This window comes from Porites lutea, chromosome 2 (genome assembly GCF_958299795.1).
Source record: "Porites lutea chromosome 2, jaPorLute2.1, whole genome shotgun sequence".
NCBI classification, from domain to species: domain Eukaryota; kingdom Metazoa; phylum Cnidaria; class Anthozoa; order Scleractinia; family Poritidae; genus Porites; species Porites lutea.
Window position 1 is genome coordinate 33,852,508 of NC_133202.1, and position 17,698 is coordinate 33,870,205.

At 40.0% G+C, this 17,698-nt stretch overlaps 1 protein-coding gene and 1 long non-coding RNA gene across 2 annotated transcripts; both read left to right on the plus strand.

The window, feature by feature from the left end:
- Positions 1-1,277: 1,277 nt before the first annotated feature.
- LOC140926896 (uncharacterized) lies at positions 1,278-4,125 on the plus strand. Its single transcript, XR_012164499.1, has 2 exons — positions 1,278-2,253; positions 3,891-4,125. It is a non-coding gene; the product is annotated as an uncharacterized lncRNA (long non-coding RNA).
- Positions 4,126-7,576: 3,451 nt separating this feature from the next.
- On the plus strand, positions 7,577-16,512 carry LOC140928409 (adenosylhomocysteinase B-like). Its single transcript, XM_073378151.1, has 7 exons — positions 7,577-7,698; positions 10,634-10,824; positions 12,540-12,768; positions 13,723-14,043; positions 14,489-14,691; positions 15,577-15,771; positions 16,214-16,512. Exons 1-7 carry the CDS (start codon positions 7,665-7,667, stop codon positions 16,343-16,345), a joined length of 1,305 nt encoding a protein of 434 aa, XP_073234252.1. The 5' UTR covers positions 7,577-7,664; the 3' UTR covers positions 16,346-16,512.
- The last annotated feature ends 1,186 nt before the right edge of the window (positions 16,513-17,698 follow it).

The window sequence follows — 17,698 nt, forward strand, 5'->3', positions numbered from 1 at the left end:
AATGAATAACACCATCGTTAAGTTTAGAAGCAAAACTGACGTTTGCTAGTAGTTTAAGTAATGCTCAAAAACGAAGGCGTTGATCGAGCCAGCGTGTCTACTTCCTTAAATAAACGATGACAATTTCAATTCAGCTGACAATCGCGCTTTCACTTTACTTCAATTAACTAGAATTAACAATCTATTATAAGCAGAAACTTATCCACGCTTGCAAAGAAACAGGACGCGCCATGCATTTATTACGTTTGATACCGGTTCTGATGTCGATAATGACAAAAACTGACTTAAAAGCCTCGTTAATAATAATAATGATAATAGTAATAATAATAATAAAAATAATATATTTAATAGTAATAATAATAATATTAATAATAATTCAAAGGAATATTTAGGGGAGGTTTTTAAATCTTTAATGAGCCTGCAATTCTTAAGTTTTTTTTTCAAGTCTAAAAACACTCCTCTTTTTCTTGTGTTTTGACTTGATAAGACACCCTTACTAGTCTTTCTCATTTCTAGGCGAAATATAAGGTTCATTCTTTATGAATTAGTTGACATTGTACTTATTCATTTCACCATTGAACGCAGTCAGCTGTTTAATAAAATTAAGCACACCATAAGTGATAACTAGTTTTGTTTCCTTGACTCTACTACACTATGCAATTTTGACATGCTATTTACTTTCTTCATGGATTATCAATGAATTTGCAAGGAAATTTAGAGTTTGACGTTTTAGAAGTCAGTAATTAAGGTAGTTTCTTAACATAAACCGCATACAGTTGAACCTCCATTAAACGGCAACCCACGGGGGTACCGGCAGGTGGCCTCTTAATGATTAGAGGGTCGTCATAAATTAGCATAATCTTAAGCAGAAACATCACTTTAACACGTGACGGGAAAAGTATTACTGGTCCACAATCGGCATCACAATCGGCCATCACCTTCTATGTAGGATCTATGGGCAATCGCGTTAATTTGGATATGAGTTAGTAAAAATGGTTGATTTCGATTTTGCAGACAGATGCATTTGTATTTTGTTTTGACGATATTGAGAAAAAAGGAACACCTTTTTAATATTATTTTTAAAATGTTGTTTAATACCGTTATATAATATCCTTTTCATAAACACAGTTGAGTTCACCTGGCCATGGCTAATGACCACTGACTATTTAAATAGATTGATTATGATAAGAAACGGAACAACAGTGGTATAAGTCATTGTTCCGAATTGTTCAGATCAACTAGGTGTCCCAAGTTTCCTCCCGCAATGAACCAAACACCTTTGCCGAAGTGGAAATTTATCCTACTGTTGACCGTTTATGGAATTATCATAGTTGCTGCCCTGCTTGGCAGCTATTTCGTTCTAAGAGCGTTTCACAAATCTCGCAAACTGCGAACAGCTTCCAACAACATTCTGGTGAGTTTGTCCATCGCCGACGGCTTACTAGCGATTCCCAGCATTCTTGATATCATTCAGTTAAGCCTTGAGTATAATAGTGGGCATCCTTCACATATTCTTAAAGACTTAAGCGGAACTTTCACCTTGCTTCTCCTTTCGGTCATTGCTCTTCATCTTACCTTGATGAGTGTAGAACGTTTCATCGCCATCAAGTTTCCCTCAAGATACCACACCGTGACCAAACGCCGGGCACGGATCATTTCCATCATGATGTGGCTGTGGGCTATGGTCGTTGTTGTAGCTCTTCCAGAGGTGCTTCAGAGGATATCAGGCCACGAAGATTTGAGAAAAATTTTCAGTACTACCTCCCAAGTGTTCCGCATCAGATGGCGTCTTGTATTCACAGCTGCGTTAATGTTTCTTGTCCCCCTGTTGATCATTTTATGCACAAATGTCTACATCTTCACGGTGTCCTACAAGCAGAGACAACATGTCAGAGGTCGCGACACTCTAGCAATGCCCATCATCATACATGACAAGAAAGTTGTCCGCCTTTTCATCACTGTTGTAGCGCTGTGTCTGCTCAGTATCATCCCTATGCTGGTTGTTACTTCCCTCCGAGCCCTCTCTGGCAAATCACTTGGAGGCTGCAAACATCAAATGCTACTGCAGAATATCGTCTACGACGTGGCTATGTTTGTCAATGCCATATTCAACCCTCTTATCTTTCGATGGAAAATAAAGAATTCAGAAACGTTTTTCGCACGATGCTGAAGTGCTGGTGAGTTGCTTCGAGCACAAACGGTGTTTAAGGCGTTGTAGGCCATATCGAAGAATTAGATATTCCTTTCTTTAAGGTGGCTCGATACAGTTTTTCAGGGCAAATACCTCCCAAATTTGAGTATAAACTACGTCGCCATAAACAAAGTTTTGGAAAAATTGCCACCACAGTTGTATTAGATGAAGATGAAAATTTGTTATGATCAGGGTTGTAACGGCATCAGAGTTGTCATAGCAACGAAATGACGCTACTACCTATTTTACTTGCAGCAGTATATCTCGGCACTGGGGACTGTTCTTCGAAAATCATTCACGGGAGCTTTTTCCTCTAATAGCAGCCTCGATGTTCGTGAAGTTTAAGCGAAATCTGTACGAGCGTTATCGAGATATTTTGGGATAGATATTTTGTGGTTAGAAATACTGTAATAAATGGACAATCTTGGTGTTCGGCTGTTATCTGTAGAAGACGAAGCGCTTTTGACATGCAATTTTACCTCATAGTAGTTTCAATCTTTTTAAAAACGTGTGTGAAAGATCAAGGAGATAGCTCCAGCCGTTTGCTAGAAAGAAGGATTTGATTAGTATGTATCGAGGAGCTCTTGTTAGCGGTTTTTTGAATATTTTGGTCTACTTTAACAAATTAGCGAATAATTTCTAAACCGCTCGATAGATTTTTTAAAAAATTTAAGATTCTTGAGATTAACCTTCCTTTTATATGACCTTTTAGTTTCAAGATTATTGGTATATTGTAAGGCAGCGAAATAAGGGCTACAATTCGCTAATATTTTGGCAGAAATTTTGTGTTTACAAGTGTGAGCCTCTCCTTATTCAAGGTACGGTGTCCAAGTTTCATATTTTCGTGCACAACAAAAGCTAGCATTTTTGCATATTTCAAATGCATTGTTAGTTACTGCTGTTCACGTGAAAATAAAACTTGGAGACAATGCCTTGAATAATTAGAGGCTTTCACTTGTAATGACGAAACTTCCGATAAAAAAGTAACGAATTGTAGCCCTTATTTTACTGCCTTACAACATATCAATAATCTTGAAACTAAAAGGTCATATAAAAGAAAGGTTAATCTCAAGAATCTTAAATTTTTAAAAAAAATCTATCGAGCGGTTTAAAAATTATTCGCTTTAAGTTTGTTAAAGAACACCAAAATGTTTACGAAATCGCTAACAAGAGGGCTTCGATACATACTAATCAAACCCTTTTTTCTAGCAATCAGCTGGAGCTATCTCCCATGATCTTTCACACACGCTTTTAAAAAGATTGAAACTACTATGAGGTGAAATTGCCTGTCAAAAGCGCTTCATTTTCTACAGATAACGGCCAAACAACAATATTGTCCATTTTTTACTGTGTTTCTAACAATAAGAAACATTATCGCAAAAGTCTCGATAACGCTCTTACAGATTTCGCTTAAACTTCACGAGCATCGAGGCTGGTATTGGAGGAAAAAGCTCCCATGAATGATTTTCGAAGAACAGTTCCCAGTGCCGAGATATACTGGTGCAAGTAAAATAGGTAATAGCGTCATTTCGTTGCTATGACAACTCCGATGCCGTCGCAACACTGATCATGACAAATTTTCATCTTCATCTAACACAACTGTGGTGGCAATTTTTCCAAAACTTTGTTTATGGCGACGTAGTTTATGCTCGAACTTGAGAGGTATTGACCCTGAAAAACTGTATCGAACCACCTTAAGGCGAATTGGCAAAGTATCAACAGTTGTATCAAGTACCAAACGATACTGTAGTGTACTGATTACCATAGTAACAATTATGTTCTATAATGGCTAAAATCTGTGAAACTACCAAATGATGTACAAGTACTACAGCACAAATGTGAAAGTACTCAGACACTAAGTAAAAGTAGAGCATGGATTGTACTAAGATAGAGACAGTTGTTCGTTTAATAAAAGACATTACGTAGAAAGTAAAGGAGGTGTGAGCATCTTCTTGTCTAATGACTACATTACAGATTTCAATTTAAACTAACTTTTGTATACCACTGAGAGCAACTCAATTTAAATTACCGAACTTAAATAAAGAACCCTACGCAGGAACTGTTTGTTGCCAAACGCTTATTCATTTCACGTATAATAATATAGCGAATATAAGTTGGTCAAATTTTATAACCAGAGTTCCATTTTGAGTTAAAAAAAAAAACTCTGTGCAGTGAAAAAGACCTTCTAAAGTAGGCCCCGTGGAGGACATAAACTGATACACTGCGCATCAGTGTCAACATTTTCAGTACTGTCAGCTGAGAAATGAGGGATTATTAACTGACAGCTGAGACTAAAGATCAAAGAATTATTGATACGACTGAGAAAAGCCAACGGCAATTCCAGCACCCCTATGCAGACTCCCTTTAACTCCCCGGGGTTTAACTCCTAGCAGTTGTAAAAGACAAAGCTGCACGATTTCATTTGTGCTCATGCAGATAGCATGGTGAAGAAGCAAAATTTGCCCACAGGCGCGTAGGAGGGGGGTTCGAGGGGTTCAAACGAACCCCCTTTGGAGGTCAATTTGTCAATTTATTTGAAGGCCTCCACCAGAGGACGATGCAATTGCAAAGTTTGCTTTACGAAACGGAATAGTCCTGTTGTGAGTTGATAATTTGGTAACCCATGTTGTGGCCCCAGTATATGCTAGTGACCTAGTGATATGTAGTCAAAATAATCCCCACCATTGAAGATATTTCCTTTACAGGCGTTCCGGATTTGACAAATGGAGTCTCGAAAGACGAAAGGAGGGGAATACGATTTGGGGGGACCTAGGTGATACGTGTTTAATACATATTGACTTTTGACGCTGCTTTCAGTACAAAGACAGCGGAGCCGGGGAACTGGGGGGCTTAAGCTTTTGCCCAGAGATACCTTGCAGCACACATCGAGTGAAAAGCGAGAAAAGCGCCCTCCTCTCTTTTCCGGCCTTCCTCCTAATCCCCTTCCCCTACCCCTTTAGACGTCTGCTACGCAGACTACTGTAACGGGGAGGGGGATCCCATAAGGGATTTAAATTTCCCCCTCTCTATCTCTTTCCGAGTCACAGTGGATAAGAGTTTGCTTTTCCTCCGGTCAGGGTCTTAATAGTTAATTATATTTATAATTTATTTAATGGTGTGTGTCGTTTCACCAAGCTAGGGGAATTCAAAGAGACCAAAACTGACGGATTCGGTGGCCGAGAGGTTAACCCTGCTTTGTTAGACAAAAAAAATTACTACTCCTTTTCTCTCTCATCACCAAGGGGTATCAGGTTAACCCTGCAATGGCGTTTCTACTTTGTAGTTCTCTTTAAAAATGAAACCATAGCTTATGATTTATCCCTGGGGGTTTCTCCCTAGAGTGGCCTTAATTTAAAGGGGAGGATCCGTGCCCGAAAGGGGTAACTTTTACAAGCTTCAGGTATAAAAAACATGTTAAAAGGGTAGACCAGATTTCGGAAGCCTTGAAAGGATTGGGAAATCTGTAATTTGGGTTGCCTGTATACCCATAAGGGCTAATAGATGTATATTATTGATGTAATCAAGAAAGCTTCCTGGTGTAGTCATGGGAGTGATTTATTTGAAAGCGATGCAGGGTCATAAACTTGGTATGCAAAAGAGGTATCATATGCCAGTAAAGGGGATAAAAAAGGGATACCTTCTCTGTCCAAAATTGTATATGTGGTACATAAAAGGGTGAAGGCTTTCGACCTCGGGGCGAAACCTCCCCTAGCCTGTGTACAGACATCCCCCCTCCCTTAGAAAAAAATTGGGATTTTTTTCTGAGGGAGGGGGGACATCTGTACACAGGCTAAACCTCCCCGTATAAAACTTTATTTAGTCGCCCCCCGCCTCCCGTGGAGGCGATTTATCAGTCTGCTCACGGCGGCTGCTCCAAGTATACAGCTGGACAGCTGGGCCGGGTTGTTCAAAGCTGGGTTTAGATAACCCAGGGCAAGAGCCATTAAGGCTGGTTTTCACTAGCGACGGAGTCGGAGTCGGAGTCGTAATCAGAAGCGTCGACGAACTTATGATCTGGTGAAAACAGCGTTCCGATTCCGCTTACGACTCCGTAACTTACGTTCCGCTTATGATCTAGTGAAAACCAGATTGTCGGAGTCGGGAGCAGAAGCAGAAGAACCAAACCAATCACAAAGCGTGGGAACGTGCATTTTGATTGGCTTATCCTTCCGCTTCTGCTTCCGACTCCGGCGATCTAGTTTTCACCAGATCATAAGCGGAACGTAAGCGACGGAGTCGTAAGCGGAGTCGGAAGAAAATGGAAACGTTCTGATTCTTCTGACTCCGATTCCGTCGCGCTTATGACTCCGCTTACGACTCCGATTTTTGATTTTCACCAGGTCATAAGCGCTCTTACGACTCCGCTTACGACTCCGACTCCGACTCCGTCGCTAGTGAAAACCAGCCTTCATGGCTCTTGCCCAGGGTTAGTGCGAAATTTGAATTAAGATTTGAAAGCTTAAAAAGTAGATTCAGTTATATTCTTTCTGTCATTAAGTTGATGTTTGGATGCTCTTCAAAGTAAGGGAGAAAATTACCCACGAAAATGCTTTTGAACAAAAGAAAAAGAATCCCGGGTTAAATTTAACCCTGGGTTAAGTACTAATCGGCCTTCGAACAACTGGGCCCTGGTCAGCTGGTTCGATGTGTGTGAAAGATTTGCTCAAGTTCTGTGTGTATGCTGTTCATACTATACTGGATATAGCTTTCCGTGTTGGGAAGAAAAGTGAACATAGCCTTAAACTACCCACATTGGCCAACAAGTGGAAGGGCAGAACCCCGGATTGAACCACAATCTTTGAGCTTGGGTGGCCTGTGGTGTTGTATGTTGTAACGCAACACAAGGGATTTTCCGTGGAATAGTTATTTTCCACAACTTTTTTTTTAAACAAAGAGTTAAGTACTCTCCTAGCTTACTTTACTTTGAAATTGTGTTCCTAACAGATCCGTAAATGGACAATAAAATGGTTAAGTATGACTATTCAAAATTTTAAATTTTTTAAACGCAACAAAACAAGAATGTACACCGGAGTTGCATGTGTTTCAGCCCCGGAGCCGCAACACGCGATCAATTTCACGTGATCCGTTATTTCCCGTCGACGAAATCCTTTCGACATCCTAATTAACTTAGTTCCCGGATCGCAGAGTATAGAACAAAAACTTCGCGGTTTTCAACTATCACAAGGCCAGAATTTCAAGGCTTATTTATTTAAACGAAGGTCTTACCCTGAAAATTGTATGAAAGGTGAAAATACGGTGCGTTTTGGCCCGACAAAGATTGTGTAATAAATTATTAGTAAACCATCTTCTCGAAACATGAACCAATCACGTTCGACCCTTCCAAATATGGCGGTCACTGGGTATAAAGCCATGCTTCACGCTAATTTCGACCTCTTTTCTTCTCCACATCGGTAGAAAGTAAATTTTTACTGTTTAAAGTGGTAGTGATAACCTCACCCAATCCAAGTACAATATGCAGAACGGTGGAAAACTTCCTTACAAAGTCGGTGAGTTCAGTTGAAATCAAAATAAGAAAATCGACGTGGGTACCTTCGATCGAAGCGCCTTGCGTAACGCTTTCACCACTTTACTAGATTAATGCGTGGCAATTTATAGGTAGGGTTTAGGTTTTTTCTTGAGAGCTATTGTGGTAGGTTTGTGTAAGCTTAACTGAGTAGCGAATTCCCAGTTTGTTGATCGTGCGAGCTTGCTTTGTTTAGCTCGATGATGTAAGTAAGCTTACTGATCATGTCCTGATCACTTTATAATTTGTCAAGTCAAGAAATTTGCCTTCGAATTACATTTCAGTGATTTTGCTTTGTCAGATGGAAAGTGTTTAAATAGAGGATAGTAGGTTATCTTCCTTTACTTCAGTACGCCTTTCACAAGAGTAAGTGAAGCTTTTTTGATCACAGTTCACGGAAATGTACGTAGTTCGGTGGGCGTTCCGATGGTAGTAGAACCTCGTGTAGCAACATGCATTTGATCGTCCCAACCATTGCGCAATTTCTATTCCTGAACCTCTGCAGGTCATTAAAAGACCGGTTTTGTCATTCGCAGAAAAGTTATGTGCTGGTTAAATCTAGTATGTGGCTAAGCTTATGTCTTCTGTAGATTTGGCTGAAACGAAGTTTAAGTTTTATTTATGCGCTCAAAATTATGCTTGGTCGGAGGTATTATGCTCCTAATTATCAATATTCACGGTCTTTCACAAATGATTTTGCATGAGGCAAATGCACATAAAGAGATCCACAGAAGAGACCTTCAGGTACACCATTTTGCTGCAAAGGGTATGGTTAATTTTACCCATACTCATTGCTGTCAATACCAGAACACCATCTCTTACCCCAGAGAACTCCCTGGCCTAGGCTACCAGGTAGAATGATGATGCCATTATCACATCGTGGTTGCCTGTTATATAACTGATCACAACTACGAGATGAACTTCTAAGTCACTTATACTTCCTGTCAGCATAAACTGTATCCCCAGGTTGCTTTTCATTATGAGACAAACATTGCAACCAGACCGAAGTGATCCATTCATTTTTCAACCCAAATTTTCATGACATTTTAGCGAACTGGGACTGCAAACAAGATTTTTTGCAAATGAAAAGTTTATTTTCATTTGCACTGGACTGACTGCTCAAAAAGGAACACCTAGGAGGTGGACCACTTTCACTGAAAAATATCCATGCATACCAAAGTATTCCATTTTTCTGTCAACTGAAATTTCCAAAAGTTAAAGGACAATGAAATTCACACCTAGCACCTTGGAAGCCTGGAATATTGAGGTAACCAGGCCTTGACTATTTCCTTCAACCCTCATACCCTATCCCTGTTTTTTCATTTACTTCCCCCAGGAGTAAGACCCCAGTCCAACCAGGGGGATTGTAAATGGACAGGGAAGTTGACAGTTCCCCCAGGGGTAGGGGAACTTTACAAGACAAATTCCCCTGAGTCAAATGCTTCTCAGTAAAAAATCCCCAGTGATATTCCTCTCATGTAACTGGGAGTTGTGTGATGCATAGCTGCCTGGAATTGTCATGCACTATTGTTCACAAAGACCAGAAAAGCACCCTTGGAATGAATATCATCATTTAGGCCAACTCTCCATGCTCCACACTGCTAGTGACATTTCGCCAGGAGGGACGTCTGTGCCACAGTGACGGAAATTTTATACTGATGACGTAAATCAATGTTTAATCCAGTAGTCATGGAGTCCCAAATGTAAATTTATTAGTTATACGTTTCTCTTGGTCGATTATGGTAAAATTTTGAGTTCTTCTGGGAATGAGCTCCAGCAAAAGTCAAATGCTTCTTCTAAAGGAGAATATATTCTACCAATATTGACTGTTTTGTAGTTGTTTATTGCATTTACATTTGACCTTTGTGACCGCTTTTCTTTTGTCTGCCGTTTATTAACCCTTCAAGTCCCAATGGTTACCAACATCAATTTTCTCCCAAGAATGTCCATACATTGTAAAAAGAAAAGGTTATGAGAATTAATAAAATGATCACCAAAGCAAAAATGCCTTGATCTTTTTTCAAATTCTCTCAACTAATTCTTAATGGAAATGTATAGAGATCAGTATGGAGAATTTGTAAGTGGATATTGGGGCTTAAGGGGTTAACAATACAGTCAAATCTCGATTAGCTGGACCTCGGTTATCGGAACTTTTTGTTTATCCGGTCTTTTCTAGTCCTGTTTTTTTTTCATGAATATGAATAAGATGTGATCTTGAAAAACTGAAATGATTAAAAGTTCAACTATCCTTCCAAATATGTGTATAAACACTGTTTTAATCTGTGTTTTGCTTTGAAAAAGTGCGAGCAGCAATAATATATTGATCTATTATTCTGATACATTCAGCCGAATTCTGATTGGCTCAGTTATGTTGCTAAGGGAATGTCATGTTAGATTCTGCATTGGTTATGTAAACACAAGACCAATCGATTGTAAACTCAAATCACAGCCATATAGATCTACGCAAGGAAAGCAGTCTGTTCTCATGATAAAGGATAAACAAACGATTTTTTCACTTTTGGAGAAAGGCGAAAATGGAACAAATGTAGCACTCAAGTTAAAAAATCGGCAAGCAGAAGAACTCATATACACGCAATAATAGAGAGAAGATCCTGAAATTCAATGACACCATCGAGATGAGCGAAGGATTAAAAATACGTAATACTTATAGTCCTTACATAAATTCAAGTAAGAGCTAATTCACAATTAAATTGTACCAAAATAGCCACTACATCAACCAATCAGAACTCCTGACCAGATTCTGGACAGAGTTTACATCATCAGTGTGGAATTTTTGTAACCGAGGCGTGGACAGACCTCCTGGCAAACTGTCCCTAGTGATGAGGAATGAGGAGAGATGGCCGTTTTGCAGGCCACAATTTTTAAGTCCTTACACTTATTTCTTGTCATCTTGTTAGCTGATATCAGCCTTGCTGACTGGGGTCGCAAAGAGATCAAGCTTGCTGAAAATGAAATGCCTGGCTTGATGGAAATGAGGACGCGATATGGCCCCACCAAACCTTTGAAGGGAGCTAAGATTGCAGGTTGCCTTCACATGACCATTCAGACAGCTGTTCTCATTGAGACTTTGACGGAATTGGGTGCTGAGGTAGGTAGCATGATTTTTAACTGGTTTATGTATAAATCAGGAATGAAACTAGCTCTGTTAGAAAACTTGTCACATTTCAAACGGTGGGAAGCACTATGAGTCTGAGCTAAGGTTAAAAGACCCGTGTGCAAAACATAAAAAGAAGGTATAAATAACACACCAAATACTTAAAGGAGATCAACAGAGATCACCCTTGCTGAGAATGAAATGCCTGGTATGTTGGAAATGAGGAAGTGATATGGCCTCACCAAACCTTTGAAGGGAGCCAAGATTTTTATAAGCTACTACAACAAAACATTAATACTAGACATCAGGTCACCATCGAGCAAATAATAACAATCGCGCTCAGTAAGTTTGTCACTCCATCAATCCTGTCCAGGTTTTAATGGTATGTGTTCCATCAGCAATGAAAGCTGCCAAGTTCTTTTTGAACAAGGAATCTTTCCACTGATCTTCATTTCAACAATTCAACAAATCTTTTGTGATCTCTAATTTCCTTCACCATTTCTACTAATTAATGCTCATTGAATGTCAAATCATTCTTTGTGAATACCATTTGAACACTCCAAATTTTCTTTCATATTACAGGCACAAAGTTCTATTACATTGACCTCGAAGATCAGCCCTTTGATTATGCCTCTTAGTGGTGATTTTCACTGCCAGGATCTACATTGTTATAAACAATGTCATGTTTTCTTTGATTGACAGTCTCCTTGCACAACTCAAACACTTAATCACCTCGGAACACTCTTGACCAATATGAACTTTCTGCACTCTCAGAAAGCAGAAAAAAATTATTTCCATGGGCCTTTCAGGCAGGCAATCCTTCTCCCTTAGTGTCTCTCTCTCCTGTACACTGTGTTTTTTCTTATGCCTATCACTTCCAAGTGTCTGTCACGGAGGCTATGCTAGAGTTAGCTAAGTCCTGTGGGAGTCTGATCTATAGATCGTTTTCACTGTCACGCAACAAAAAAATAAATTGAAAACCGTCCAGTGAAAGAAGCCAAGAAAATGATATGTTATAAAAGACTAATTTTTAAACAATTTGTCCAAGTCTCAGGTCTTTTTGGAGCCACAGTTTCTGAGTTATTTGCCGAAACGTTTCACGCATCTTTGTAGAGCTTTGTATGGAGACGCCATATTGGTGCACAGTTTTGGTGCACCAATATGGCCGCCAAAAATCAACAAAAACATCTGGAGTTCACTTGTTCTATAAAAGCTCCTTCTTTTCACTCAAGAACTAGCCTACGTGCGCATAAACATATCTTCTAATACTTGAAATGGTTATACTGCTGAAAATCAAGAGGAGAGACTTTTTTTCCAACGAGACAGCATTCCTATTTTGGTGTCACGCACTCTGAAAACTCGGAAGTTCAAATTGCTGTATTTTCGAAATGAAACATGCTATGGGACAGAAAACTTGTACAAAGATTAACTTTTTGTTTATCTTCAACCTAGTGTAAATAAGAATTCGTAAAACCTCGCTATTTTGACTTTACAATTTGATGACGTCACTGTGAAAACCATCTATTGGGGTGCTGTGACTAGGAGAGACAGCTGAGGCCTATGGTTTGGTGTCCTCATCTGAGAAGACTAAAAGTGCCTTAGTAACCATTGGCAAAAAAGGCAGCTGCACCTCTTCTGAAGCCACCTAACAAATTGAGATACCCAGTTGGCTCTTTATTTAATGTAAGCTTGTGTGTTTTCCCTCACAGGTTCAGTGGTCATCATGCAACATCTTCTCAACCCAAGACCACGCTGCCGCAGCCATTGCGAAGACTGGTGTCCCTGTTTATGCCTGGAAAGGAGAGACTGATGAGGAGTACATCTGGTGCATTGACCAGACGCTTGTGTTCCCTGATGGGCAGCCCCTTAACATGATCCTTGACGATGGGGGTGACCTCACCAACCTCGTTCACGAGAAGTACCCCCAGTACATGGAAGGTTGGTGGAGCTAACATCCTTGAAGAATTCTAAGCTTCACTCTCACTTTATGAATGAGCTGAACTATAGGAGATTAGCTGATAGTAAAGATCTTACGTTTGAATTCATGTTGGGGGATTTGCAAAAGTTGTAGGCACTTGGTACTAAACTTGCTGCATTCAGAGATTTAAAAGTCCTAAACTGCAGAGTTACCGTATTTATTCGAATAAGCGCCCAACCTCGAATTAGCGCCCACCTCGAATAAGCGCCCATCCTAAAGACAGAAAAAGTTAATAAGTGCCTAGCCTCGAATAAGCGCCCACCCCCTCCTCCTCCCAATCAAACTCAAATAAGTGCTCACCCCCACCCCACCCACTTGAGTGAATAAATTCTAATAAGAGACTTCCCGAGGACGGACTTTTCTTCAGAGTATTTTACAGAAATCTTCCTTTGTTACTTCTTCGTGTTTTGTTTTTAGCATTTATTGTTTTGTTGCAAAATAAACATACTACACTTGCTGAAAATGGTGAAAATTTAATAAGTGCCCAGCCTCGAATAAGCGCCCACCTCAAATAAGCGCCCACTCTCAAGGTCCAAAAATTTAATAAGCGCCCAGGGCAGTTAATCGAATAAATACGGTATCTTACCAGAATGAGACAAAGTTAAATAAAGTTTGCCAGAAGGGCATGACTAGCTGGCCTAAAGCTGTTTAGTTAGCATTTGTCATCACATTTGAAGTAGGCAGGAAAATGGGAAAGGTACTAAGCCAAAGTTTTGACATTTTCTATTGTGTTTCTACTAAAGAAGCCAAGACAAGTGCATTTGTATCAGCCAGGCAGGGTCTAAGGCCCTTGTGATAAATTAATGACAGCCTTAGACAATACGGTCCTGTCTGTCATTTTGGTTAATTCTCTTTAGCATGTCACCATAATTTTATTGTCTTGAGTAATAAATTTGTGCTAACCCCCTGTTCAGGTATCAAAGGTCTTTCAGAGGAGACCACAACTGGAGTCCATAACTTGTATAAGATGATGGAGAAAAAGCAGTTGAAGTGTCCTGCCATCAATGTGAACGATTCTGTCACCAAGAGCAAGTTTGACAACCTTTATGGAATCCGTGAGTCTCTTGTTGATGGTCTGAAGAGAGCTACTGACATCATGCTTGCCGGCAAAGTCTGTGTTGTAGCTGGATATGGTGATGTTGGTAAGGGCTCAGTGCAGTCCCTGAGGGGATTTGGCGCCCGCGTCTTGGTCACCGAGGTTGATCCTATCAATGCTTTACAAGCTGCCATGGAAGGTGAGATACCATCTTTGGTTTTACCTGATTTGAATATAACACCAAGAAACTACTTCTCGAAATGAGAGCATGTTGTTGATAATTTACAGTTAACTCTTTAATAGGGTCAACACCAAAGGGATAAAGACAAGAGTTAGCATTATAGAAGTAGGGATAGTATGAATGATAGGATACTTGGGATCAGTGGAACAGTCTGTAATTATAGAGAGGCATTGTTATTGTAGAGGTAGGGGTTGCATGAAGTTTGGCATAATTTTAGGGGACTAAGAGAACTGTTCTTATCAGAGAGTCATCCATAATAGAGGTAGGGATTGTGAAACTGAAAGAAATGTCTTTGTAAAGAGGTGTCCATATGATGGAGCTGTCTGTGGGGAGAAGTTTGGTTGTGTAACTTTTTGTACTTTAAAGTGACTGATGATGATGTATTTTCCTCTTCTTTTCATAGGATATGAAGTTGTTACCATGGAAGAAGCTGCGTCCCAGGGACAGATCTTTGTTACATCAACTGGTTGCAGTGGAATCATCAACAAAGAACACTTCATGCAGATGAAGGAAGATGCCATCATCTGTAATGTTGGTCATTTTGATTGCGAGATTGATGTTGCTTGGCTTAATGACAATTGTAAAAAAGATAACATCAAGCCTCAGGTAAGTCTTAAAAATACTTACATGTATCTCGATATATAATATTGTGATATTGCCAGTCAGTTAATATTCTGTAGTGACATAATACAGTGCATATTGTAAAATTGTAACGTGCCTAAGTTTTGAACTCTTAATTTATTGCCACCCCCTCACAAGGCCATTTTTGCAATGATGCCTTTTGAATATAAAAGTGTTTCATGGCAGAAATTTAAATTTTTTAAATTATGGGATTGGCTGGCATCCAAAAAAAAAGCCCCCTTGCTAAAACTCTGCCTGCTAGTGCAAACTGGCAAGGATATGTAAGCACCGTTACACTCTGATGACTTTTTTTTACAATACATTGGAGTCATCGGAGCATAACAGTGCTTATTATCTCCACACCAACTACAGTCGAACCCCGCTATTTCGAAGTCCAAGGGAAATGAAAACAAGTTCGAAATAGCGGGGAAGCATAAAGGGGAAGGGTAAATCCAAGGGCATTCGATCTTCCTTCGAAATAGCGGGGACTTCAAATGAACCGAGTTCGAAATAGTGAGGTTCGACTGTATACACTAGCAGGCTGCTTTTTGGCAGGTCGAAAATTTTCAGCTCGTGTTTTTTGGATATGCCAACCTGTCCCATACTTTCACAAAATTAAATTTTGTGATGCCGTCACTTCTCTTTTCTATTCATTTGTTTTTGCTTCAGTATCTAGATTTAACAATATTATTACCCTTATTATTTTACAAAAAGAAAAGCAGCAGTCCAAAAGATTCTGCTGGTTGGAAAATGACATTATTATGCACTAGTTCTGGTCTCCTTGCAAGAATTAATTTGTTATTGTAAATTTTTAAATTTTTAAATTCATAAATTTATTCATAAAGTGATTGTATTAAAATGTAACCATAGGTCGACCGCTTTGAGCTTCCCAATGGACGCCATGTCATCCTCCTTGCTGAGGGACGTCTTGTGAACCTTGGCTGTGCCATGGGACACCCTTCTTTTGTCATGAGCAACTCCTTCACCAACCAGGTCTTGGCTCAGATTGAACTCTGGACAAAGACTAAGGAATATCCAATTGGTGTTTACATGCTTCCCAAAAAGGTAGGTCAAGGAAGATAAATAATAAATTTATTGTTGTAAGATCTAGTATTAGGTTACACATTATGACACTGCTTGATGGTTAACTCTCCCAAAAATGTTACCCCGGTAAAGATTTGTTTTACTTTGTCTGCCTGTTAAAGGGAGATTGTTTGCTAGCACATGGATGCTCTAGGTGACTATTCAACATACCTACTGCTCCACCCTCTTTGTGCGATTTACACCGCTTTCGCTTCTTGTCTGGTGACCCACTGGTCATTTCACCACCGAATCGTTTCGCCTATGTCCCGTTCGCTTACGTCTTAGGTCATTTCGCTAACGTTTTATAAACCGTTTCGCAATTGTGGTGGTGTCTGTTTTATAAGAGAGAGTTCTGAATACTTTAATACAGGCGACAGATCATTTGTTATTTCCAACACTGAATTATTTTTCTTTCCTCCGCAAGCTCGACGAGGAAGTCGCAAGACTGCATCTCGATCATCTTGGTGTCAAGATTACCAAGCTCACAGACAAGCAGGCGAATTATCTTGGTATCCCTGCTGACGGCCCTTACAAGCCAGAGCACTACCGCTATTAAATACTTGGCTAGAGTCACATTACCAAAATGATGCTATAACTTATCAATTATTGACAACAAATTGACTTGCTTTTATCTCCGTACTTGTGGAGACGAACATGTACGTCGCAGACACTAGCTTTATGCTATTTATTATAGTTTTTGTAATAAACAACCATATAAACACAGTGCAAAGTCTAGCAATTTATGTGAATGTCTGTTCCTCACTTATAACTAAGAGCCCATTTCAGGCGTTCAGAGGGTGTAGACGGTGGAGAGAAGTGAAAGGAAAAAACAGCAAGGGTTTCTTTCCCGGTTTTTCTGTCTCTCTTCTCGTTATTTGGTGCCACTTTCCACTAACTAAAACAGCGGATATGATAGCAACAAAAAAACTGAACTTTGAACGACCATGTAACGAAAGACCTAAAGACTCCGCACTGGAGGCCCAGGCCCATACTCCCAACTGTGTAAGTGTCTGAGAAAAACGTTTTCTACGTTATTCGTTCGTCAGACAACGGAAACTATACTTGATTCCCATATTGAATTATTTCATCTCAAAACATCTTTCTAGGAAACCCCTTGAGTGGCCATTTTATAAGAGCAAAGAATGTCTAGAAATGATCACCAGAAAAGAAAACGTCGTGATATGTGATAGGTAGGACCGGGCTAAAATGGAAGATAAGCTCGATTACAAGTCGCTGATCTAGAGCCTAGCCTTGGTCCACTTTTCCGAGATCACGCCCTTGTATTTTTGCGTGCCTTACACTTGCGCGTAATCCCTACTTAGAGAGCATGGAACTACCCTGCGAATAGAGTCTCCTTCCACCTTCTTAGATAAGTCGGGAAGAGGAATGTCGGCAGATTCGCTTTCCCTTTCCCGACTTATCTAGAAAAGATCGAAGCGACTTTGCTATCAGGGTAGCATGGAACAGGCTAGCTCGTTTCAAGCCCTAAGCACGACTACATAGGAAGCTAGCAAATTCCCACTTACTCATTTGCTCCGGAACATACACGTGAATATCGGGACTACAGAGGAAAAAAAGGAGGCTTCTAAGGTCGCTCCATACTGGTCTATCTCCATCATTTTTGACCGTCTATGAAAATTAGTTTCCGTTAGTCCTTAGTACATTGGACAACGTTCCTCACCATAAATTGGAGCCATACTTGCGTCTTTACAGCCAACCTCATTCTCATAACCTGCGTCGCAGATACTCTAAACCGCCTGTATAGAGCGTCAGACTATACCAATTATGGTCTAGACGACTAGAAGACGCTGGGGCCGGCTGCAACGATACAATATCAAGGTCTTTCCTCTTCCTTCCTCTCGGAGTAGAAAAGGCGAGAGGCTGAGGGATGAAGCATGGTTGCTTGTGA

What these genes read in the sequence shown, in the direction of transcription:
- LOC140928409 (XM_073378151.1), top strand. Translation starts at nt 7,665, where the DNA reads ATGCAGAACGGTGGAAAACTTCCTTACAAAGTCG. An exon ending in AAAACTTCCTTACAAAGTCG is followed by an intron (nt 7,699 to 10,633) that starts GTGAGTTCAGTT and finishes TCATCTTGTTAG; the next exon opens with CTGATATCAGCCTTGCTGAC. An exon ending in AAGATAACATCAAGCCTCAG is followed by an intron (nt 14,692 to 15,576) that starts GTAAGTCTTAAA and finishes ATGTAACCATAG; the next exon opens with GTCGACCGCTTTGAGCTTCC.